This window comes from Magnolia sinica, chromosome 5 (genome assembly GCF_029962835.1).
Source record: "Magnolia sinica isolate HGM2019 chromosome 5, MsV1, whole genome shotgun sequence".
NCBI classification, from domain to species: domain Eukaryota; kingdom Viridiplantae; phylum Streptophyta; class Magnoliopsida; order Magnoliales; family Magnoliaceae; genus Magnolia; species Magnolia sinica.
Genome location: NC_080577.1, coordinates 17,825,983 through 17,836,191, shown reverse-complemented (window position 1 = coordinate 17,836,191; position 10,209 = coordinate 17,825,983). Strand labels below are relative to the sequence as shown.

The 10,209-nt window shown below is 41.9% G+C and overlaps 2 protein-coding genes across 2 annotated transcripts; both read right to left on the bottom strand.

The window, feature by feature from the left end:
* Positions 1-109: 109 nt before the first annotated feature.
* On the bottom strand, positions 110-1,392 carry LOC131246967 (laccase-1-like). The gene has a single exon (XM_058247422.1). The coding sequence runs from the start codon at positions 1,390-1,392 to the stop codon at positions 232-234; it is 1,161 nt and encodes a 386-aa protein (XP_058103405.1). The 3' UTR covers positions 110-231.
* Positions 1,393-1,522: 130 nt separating this feature from the next.
* On the bottom strand, positions 1,523-2,571 carry LOC131246965 (laccase-1-like; the record flags this gene model as incomplete). The annotated part of the gene is made up of 3 exons (XM_058247421.1): positions 1,523-1,683; positions 1,821-2,063; positions 2,412-2,571. Coding segments are annotated over 3 exons (564 nt in total), but the record flags the coding sequence as incomplete, so codon positions are not given.
* Between the last annotated feature and the right edge of the window lie 7,638 nt (positions 2,572-10,209).

Genomic DNA, 10,209 nt, shown 5'->3' with positions numbered 1-10,209 from the left:
GGCCTGCGGCATCAAACATCAGTAGGAGATTGAAAAAGAAGAGAAAGAAGGGAGACGCATTTCTGACATGCTACTTAATCCCTTCAATAAATGTCTTTCAATGGCTGAATTTTTTTTAAAAAATTGTTCCTCGCCCCAAGTAGGCAATGAAGTGGGGCGTGGATAATCACAACTTATTGGAATCACATAATTACTTGTGAATGAGCAATTGGATGAACAGTAATGAAAGAATCAGCATTGGGGAAGATCTTTGGGAGGGGGAAGGATGGACTGAGAAGGCTCAGGCCCATTACTGACGATATACACCGTGGCTAATCCCCATGTCGTGTGCACCTCAAGATGGCAGTGCAAGAACCAAACGCCAGGATAAGTCGCTTGGAATCTGATTGCCGCCCATCCACCACTTGGGACTGCCACAGTATTCCTCTCAGGCGGGTCCACCAGATTGTAACCCGCTGGGTCCTGCTCACTGTTGAAGTTTCTGAATCCACTGCCAACAATGAAGAAGTTATGGCCGTGGATGTGGATGGGGTGATTCTCCACATTGATAAAGCTGGTGTCTTGAAGAACAAACTCCAAATTGGTGCTGTAAGGGACAAGGATCATCCTAGTTCCGAATTCAGAGTTCATATTGGCATCCAGTGGAGTTGGGGCAGTGTAATTGAAAGGGTGAGTTGGGTTTTCGGGGAAATCCGACAGGAGACCGCCATTGGTGAGGTTGCCATAACAGGACTCCAACATGGAAACAGGTGGGCGAATGAAGGATTGGTTGTTAAGGGAGGCCGAAAGTCGTTTGCCAAAGAAGCCTTTGCATATCTTATTTGGGGGACAGTTTTGGAGGTTGAGGCTTACAGAGAGGAACAGGTGCTTGTCGACTGTCTGGGGGACATTGCATGGGAAGCTGGAAGAAGCAAGGCTCTGGAGTTTGTTGGAGAAGTCGGTGTTGAAGGCAGTGTCTCGCATGGGTGGAAGGAAATCAAGAGAGATGTTTTGAGGATCGTTGGGTGTTGCCATTTTCAAGGTCTTTCCATAATGTAGGAAGCCAATAGTGGTGGTGTTGTCAATGGGGACGATGGCAGTGACATACGGCCTGGCTGCGATAGTGAAGTCTCCAGCACCAGATACGATGTTGGCTGTAAGCAGGACGGTGGTGGTCTGTCCAGGAGCAATCATGACGGCTGGTGTCGCTAACTGTTTCACATATGCCCCATCAATCTCTACGACAGTCAATGTGTGGTTGGCAATGGCGAAGAAGAGCTCGGCATTGAGAGCGGCGTTGATGATTCGCAACATGTACGTTTTGCCGTATTCTACAGTCTGAATGAATGTATCTGCACGATGGATGACACAAGAATCACATGATCTACCTTGGATGCATGGAGTAGAAAGCATGCTACGTAGAGGATAGCTAGAACGGTTAGGTGTGAAAATACCCATAATGCAACTTCTCTGTAGGTGAACTCAAAGTGAATTTCATGTAGGAGTATTCATTCACCTGCAGTGAACGTTCATTACGGGTGTTTCACGTCATGAAAAAGATATAGAGGCGTGTACCTTGAACAGAACATGGGTACAAAGGTCCTGGCAATCCGTTGATAGTGAAAGCATTTGATACATCTGGGCCCCCTCCGTACATTACCGTCTCTGCTTCTACTGCTATCACATCTTCATTCCACCATTCACCTGTAGTTTTTTATTTTTTTTTGGAATTTAACATTAACGAGAAAAAACAAACATTTTATTACTTTATTTTTGGCATTGATTACCGTTAAAATAATTAGTACCCATTTTCCATAATTAAGAGTTTTTTTTTTCCTTACCGAGAATTATGGGAACCTCAGCTTCAATTGGAATAGCAAATGGATAAGGTAATCGAGGGTGGATGATGAAAGCTCCATGGACAGTTGCCCTCTGCCAGGAGAGATGGGCATGCCACCATAGAGTACCCCTTTGATTAATGACCGTGAATTTGTACGTGTAAGATTGGTTTGTTTGTATGGGGCACTGGGTTATGTAAGCTGGCCCATCAGCCCACCCTGTCCTCACTTGCTTTATTCCATGCCCTATCAAGCAATACAATAACAATTAACGTTTAATCAAACAATTATATTATTAAAATGACATGGCATCGTCACAGCCCTTCAAATAAGGGGCCTCCAAAATGGACAATGAGATTATTTTACTGTTACTGTCTATTTTGGGCGCCCTTATTTGTATGTCTGCAATCATCCAATTACGTTTTTTTTTTTTTTTGTTGTTGTCATGTGCCATTTATTGTGGATTCTTCCCATTCGATGGTTTTTGTTGATCATAGCTGGGCTTATGTGGGCCCCACGTATGAATTTGCATCGTGATTAGAGTCGATCATGATTATCATTTCATTAGTTGAGAAAATGGGAGGAAGGCTAACCAGTGGACGGTAGTGTTGTAGGCAACATTGTTAGTGACCTTGATCTCAACCTCATCACCCTCATTGACAGCGATGGTGGGCCCCGGATACTCTCCGTTCACTGTGAGAATAGGCTTGGTGCTGCACGTACGGTTCACTGTCTTCCATTCCAGCTGCAACGTTTAAAAAAAAGAAAGAGAGAGAGAGAGAGTCATCCACACATGAGTGTCGAATTTGGACCATCAGAAAGTTTTTCAGACCAATGATCTTGATTGGAGACCGGATGAGCTGATCCAAGTCTCCTGTCTCGAGTCACTGAGTCTGAAAACCTTAACACATATGCTTACAATGAAATTGAAGCTCTTCGTGGTCGACGAAGGTGCGAATGGAGCAACCCTGGCTTGACCCATGACTCCCATCCATGCAAAAATGAGACCCATCATCAAAAACCCATGACTCTTGTTGTGGCCCATCTCCATCTTCATCATCTCTTTGTAGATACGTTTGTTACTACTAGCTTATTACTCAGTGCTCACAGATGCCATGCACACATTCATCACACACATATATAGGTGTAGATTAGCATAATGCATGTATTTGTTTTGTATGAGATTAGATTATTATTTTTAGATTATTGTTTTTGGTGTGTAGCTGTTTGGGTTGGTAGAGAAACATTCCAAAGGAGGTTAGCTCGTATTCCCGTATATGGGATGATATTTCTTCTTATTGCATCTAACTGATATAAGTCAGACAAAGGCATATTTCGTGGGCTATAGATTCCTAATATCAATTTTGAACCATTCAAAAAATGGTGGTGACTCATCCTGATTTACAGTTATTCAGACCATCCAAATTGTGGGTCCCACCGTGGATGGAGCATATTTTTAAAATAGAGCTGATCAAGAAATCCTAACCATTGGATTGTTTTTGTTAGAGATGTCTTTAACATGTTATTGGGCTCGATGACATTGAGAAAGCTTCGATGACATCGAACCCACTCGATGCCGTCGAGTATTTTCGGGATTTTTAGCCCCGCTTGCTGGACTGTTTTTGTCATTATTCAATGACATCGAAGGTTGCTCGATGTCATCAAAGGTTTACAAAATTTTTTTTGTGGAAATGCATATTCTGTGAAAAATCTTTCCGATTTTGTTTAGGTTTATTTCTAAACCTATAAATAAGAAAGTATACGAGACTGAGATGTATTCTAAGGCATTCTAAGGTTTATAAAAGGGTTCTAGGGTTTCAAGGGGTGAGAAAGGTGAGGTTTGAGGATTGCTCAAGCCGGGTAAGTCATCTATCTTTTTAATCTGTGCTTTCATAGTGGTAATTCTTTTACTTTGTGCCGTGGTTTTTTCCTGGAAGGATTTTCCACGTTAAATCTTTGTATTTTCTTGTGTTTGCTTGGTGCTCTTGTATTGCTATCCTAGATCCATCTCTATGTAATTTCGTAGCACAATCTCCAACAAGTGGTATCAAAGATATCATTGGGGCACAGATCTGGATCTGTATGATTATCATCGATGGGAAACATCAAGTTTGATATTGAGAAGTACTTAGACAAAAATAATTTTGAGTTATGGAAGATTAAGATGATTAGTCTATTAACCAAGCAAAGTGAAGTTAAGGCTCATAAGGACGACTATGAAGGATGAAGAATGAGAGACTCTTGATAGAAATGCTTTACCCTCCATTTATTTATGTCTTACGAATGAGGTTCTCTACAATGTCATGAGAAAAAAAACTGTGGCTAAGTTATGGGTAAAGTTAGATGATATTTATGCGAAAAAATTCTTTGAAAATCACCTACACTTAAAGCTACAGTGGTATAACTTCAAGATGGCAGAGAGCGGAGATCTGGAGGCCTACATCAGCAACTTTAACAAATTGATTTGCAAACTGCTGGATATGGAGGAAGTAATCAAAGATGAGGAACAAACATGTATGTTGTTGAATTCTCTTCCGACATTATATGAGTCATTCAAGGATACAATGTGCACCGCAAATAAAACCCTGAGTGTCGACACTATTATCTCAACCCTTCAAGGGAAGGCTATGAGAGCGCATGAGGATATTTTTCGATATACTGCTTACGAGGGAAAGAAATACTGATTGAGGTATAGGATCTTCAAGATCTATATCCAAATCCAAGGGTAAGACAAAAGAAAAGTAAAGTGTTGGAACTGTGGGATGACTGGACAAATGAAAAAGGATTGTACCAATGTTGAGGGTCAAATATTGCATATTAGACCCCGATAATTACCTGATTTTATGAACATGATACTGTTTAATGACTTATTTTAATCGTGTTTGTGATGCAAGGTGTATTTAGGAGCCTGGACTGAAAAAAGAGTACTAAAAGCATGGATTTAACCCTCCGAAGTCACCAAGGTAAGGAATGGACCCTAGGGGACTGAGATCGAAGAATTTACATGCCAGAGATCCGAAAAAATCACACCACTCACATTAAACGGGCTCGAAAATAGTTTAGAATACAAGATCATAGGGTTTCCACCATCCGTTCGGCTCAAAAATTCATATATGGTCTGAGGACCATAAATGAACCGTACACATCAAATTTCAGCCATTGGATCCTTGTGAAAGTGACCCAACGGAAAGATCAGCCCATAAATCTCTGATTTAGGGCTCACCTGACACTTGTATATGCTTCAATTTTGGTCTCAAACCCTTAAATGGGGTGGCACAATGAATGGTCGGAGTGAATTTTCTATACACATCACGATGGATCGCACGTGGGACCTGTGTGCACGGTGCACAAGTACACCGGCCATGCACCGCATCCCATAAAGTCGATTAGCATGTGCTGACCGACTCAACCCAATTTTTCTGCGCCTAGCATCCAGCAAATGTACCCGTCCGACGCTGCATTCGCTAGTGGGCCATACCCCTCATTCATATAAACGATCTGGACCGTTAATTCACTCCCAGGGGTAGGGATGACCATATCCATGATGGAATTTTGGCCCCATAAAAACGTACACATGTGGATCGCATGAAAACATAGGATGGACGACGAATTGATTTTATACAGGATCGCACAAAAACTCGGTCAAAACCACTCATTTTAGACTAAAATTTTTCCAGGAATCTAATGAACGGGGTAGATTTCACCAAAAATATTATTATAGGGCCTACCGAACACGTCAGCGCAAAAACTTCCTAAAACGGACGTCCGGACGCATCCGAGAGCTGCAGGGAGTTGTAGCCCACCATCCTTGATCGGTTGGATGATCCGAACCGTTCAGAGGAATTCTAGGTCAAAAAAGACAAAAAAAATAACGTCAGAATGGAAGATGGGATGACTACCATTCCGGAAATTCAATTCAAACGTAAAGAGTTGCGCTTTCTCTTTTGTGGCTGCACAAGGAGTTGCGTACAAGCTCCCGGCCACCGACTTATCCTTGCTTCTATATAAGGGATAGAGAATGGGACATAAAGAGCATCCTTGGAGGCTATCTTTAGACGTGTGGGGGTAGCTGTGGAGGCGTGGCGAGACCGTGGAGCATAAGAGGAAGCAAGGGAGAGAGAAAACGTGGAGAGGCTGCCTATCAAGAGTTTTTCCTTCCTTTTCTTCTTATTTGTTTTTATTTTTCTAAGAGGTTTTTAGTGCCATCATGTCTATGTTAGGCTAAACCTCTTAGCCAGGGCTAAGAGGTGAAGCTTGTAGCATGATGGGTTGTGCCTATGGCTTGGATTTATGTTTTAATTGAACTCTCTTTTGATTCTAGTTTGATTAATAGGAATGCTTTCAGTTTTTAATGGTTTGTTGTGACTTAAATTACAATGAATCTACGATAGCTTTAAGCATGTTCTTAGCATTATAGGGTTTGTGAATTTGGGAACCCTGTTGTTCACCATCGTCTCCTAGGCATGGTTGGATGTTGGAATCCTTCTCAACATTCATACATCCCTTAGATTGGTTATGGATTAACGAAATTCTATTGTCTTCTTTGTCTCGTGGGTATGGTTTTGTGATGAAATCAATTCTAATTCTCATACCTATCTTCTATTTGATAACTAGATTAAAATGAAGTTCATATTTGTGTTTTAATGGTTTCTCTTCCAACTGGATGAAGATAGGATTCTAAATCCAGTCGTGTTCTTGAATTAAACGTAGATCTCCCTAATTTTTACAAGTGGATCCTTGGAACCCTAGTTTCCCACCTTTAAATATTACAAGTTTTAGTTTAAATAAATTCACAATTATTCTCTTAATCTTCTCTCATTTAGATTACATCTTCACCTACTTGTAGTTCAAGTTACTTTCAGATTACGTATAAGGTTCAGTCCTTGTAGATTCGACCTCGGTCTTACCGAGATTATTACTACATCATAACCCTATACTTGGGGTTTGAACAACCAATCCTAAAGCGAAGAAAAAAAACTCAGAGGCTTCTTCCAAGGAGGCCAATATTGTCACATTTGATGAAGAGACAAGTGGTGGTGATGTTCTGTCTGTGTCCATGATTGGTCATTTACACGACAATCATAAAGATGAATAGATCCTTATCATAGGAGCATCATATCATATGACACCTCATCGGAGCTGATTTGCCAGTTACAAGGAATGCGATGATGGACAGGTCTTTATGGGCAATGACAATACCTGCAATATTCTGGCTATTGGTACAGTGAGCATCAAGATGTTTGATGGGATGGAGCGTACCTTGACTAATGTCAGGCATGTTCCTGATATGAAGAAAAATCTGATTTTTCTCGATGTACTCGAGGCTATAGGGTGCAAGTTCACTGGTATTGATGGAGTCCTCAAAGTTCCAAAAGGGACACTCGTGGTTATGAGAGCACAAAGGTACAAAAACCTTTACAGGTTGATCGGGAGCACTTTAGCAGGTGGAGTGGCAATACCTATTGTATTTTCCACATCTCTACGCATGTGGCATGCTCGTCTGAGCCACATGAGCGAGTGGGGCATGAAGGTACTATCTAATCGTTGTTTGATTCCAGCTTTTAAAAATTCTGATTTAGATATATGCGAGCATTGTATATATATATATATATATATATATATATATATATATATATATATATATATGGTAAACAATATAGATTATCTTTTAAAAATGGAAAACATGTATGTAAGGGAGTGCTTGATTATGTGCACTCTGACATATGGGGCCATCACCAGAGGTTTTCGTTGGGGGGTCATCATGATTTGTTTCATTCATTAACGACTACTCTCGGAAAGTTTGGGTTTATTTCATAAAACGTAGATTTGAAGTTTTCACTATATTCAAATAATAGAACGCAATAGTGGAAAAACAATCAGGGTAAAAAATAAAGGTTTTAAGGACTGACAATGGTGGAGAATTCGCTTCCACTGAGTTTAATGAATATTGCAACGATGAAGGGATCATTAGGCACAACATAGTGCTCCACACGTCCGAATAAAATGGTGTGATTGAGCGGATGAATCGGACTGTTTTGGAGAGAGCCCGATGCATGTTAAGTAATGCTGCATTGGGCAAGGACTTATGAACTGAGGCTGTTAACACGATTTACTATTTAGTGAACCGGTCTCCTTCTACAACAATTCAATGTAAATTCTTAGAGGAAGTATGAAGTGGTCATAAGCTGGAATACTCATATTTGCACATATTTGGTTGTGAATTTTACTCTCATGTATCGTCAGTTGAGAGAGATTGTAAGGCTCGTATCCCTGTCCGTACCATTCCGTATACTCCCGGGATCCTCCCTGTTGAATTCTGGCAAACCGCAACTTATAATCGACATTTGTGCGTGACCCTAAGTCGCATCCTGTAGATCTAAATCAACTCGACCCAAGACTTGTACCCTTGCGACCACGTTATCGCCGCAGTTCCAATGTTGCGACTTGCACACTGACTCGATACCCAGACTAGGAGTTGTGGGCCCGCGTATATTTTGAAGAAACATCGCGCGTTGCAAATCTTAAGAGAATCTTTACCAAACATCACATCAATCAAAGTCAAGTACAACCCATCTGTCTTTTACCAACAATGCATGGCAACCCATACCTCTCCCATTCCCAAAGTCAACTCTCATCCATCCCTTCCTTACACATACCCATCCCTCTCTCCTTACATCTCCTCTCTCTCTCATTTTCTCCACCATTTTTCCAAGCAACCAAAGAGGAGAGATCGTTCAAGCTCTAAGAAGAGCAAGGAGAGCCTAGTGTGGCCCACTTCCCTCCTCAACTCTTATCTCAACCCTTCAACTTTCATCATCTTCCATCAAAGAAGAAGCCAATGTATTAGGGATTCCAAGGAGCCAAGAAGGAGTGCAATCGGTGGGTGATCCTAGAATTTCCACCGTTGATTTTATTTGAGGGTCCACTTGTGGTGGGACCCATTTGATGTACGTGTTGTAAACAGAGAGGAGTTCATAGTGGTGGAGCTCCTCCCTCGCACACACACTGTCTCTCTCTCTCTCTCTCCCCCTTTTTGTGATGGAGTGTGGCCCACCTGATCCAACCAGCCCAGATGAAGGGAAAATACAAATATCAGTTTGATCCAATTCACGGTGGGCCTTCACGCGGGACCCACCTTGATGGTGTGCCCCATCCAGGGCCGTCCGTCCGCTGGACGTCCAGTGTGCTTAGACGAAGAGAAAACACAAATATCAGCTTAATCCAAAGCTGAGGTGGGCCACACGTGTGGACCCACCTTGATGCTGTGCTTGATCCACACCGTCCAGACCCCTGGATGGTGGGACCCTCCATGATGTATGTGTTTTAAATCCACATCGTCCGTCCAGACGTCCAGGGTCTGGACGCTGGATCTTTCAAAAATAAATAAATAAAAATAATAAATTATATATATATATATATATATATGTATGTATGTATGTATGTGGTGGGCCCCATGTGGGACCCACCTGCTGGATGGATTGGCTGGAGTACCTCACACCAACTATATGGCCGATGTATTGACGTCAATAAGTTCTATGGGTCCCACCTGAATTTGGATCCATCTCATTCTCTTTGTATGTGATGTGTGGGACCCACCGCTGATGTGTGGGTCTTATCCACACAGTCTAGATGGTTGGATGGTGGCACCCACCGTTGATGTATGTATTTTATGTCCACTCCATCCATCTGTCGGGCCCACCTTGATGTATGTGTTACATCCAAACCGTCCATCCGGATGGTGAGCTCGTCTTAAGGCTTGAGACTAAAAATAAGACAGATCTATTTATCAAGTGGACCACACTCTAAAAACCATGGGAATTGAATGTCTACCATTGAAACCCTTTTGGGGTCACGGGAGTTTTGGATCAATATGAAATTTGTTTCCTCTTAATTTAGGTCTTTGTGACCGTATGAACAGTTTGGATGGAAAACCAACGTTATGGTGTGGTCCAGATGATCTTTAAATCATCATCTCTGCTGCCATTGTGGTATGGTCCAGATATCTTTGAATATAATTCATATTCTTTTTGGGTAATACTCTAAAATGATCTTTAAAAATAGATGTATGGTGTAGACAGTTCACCTAGAATGGTGGGCCCGACTTGATGTATATGAGGTCCATGAGATGTGGCCCACTTGATGTATATGAGGCCCATGTGATGCGGCCCATTGTGATATGTGAGGCCCATATGGTGAGGCCCAGTGTGATTTATGTGAGGCCCATGTGATGCGGCCCATTATGATATATGTGGCCCATGCGATGCGGCCCACTTGATGTATATGAGGCCCATGTGATGCGTCCCATTGTGATATGTGAGGCCCATATGATGAGGCTCAGTGTGATGTATGTGAGGCCTATGTGATGAGGCCTGATGTGATGTATATGTGCCCC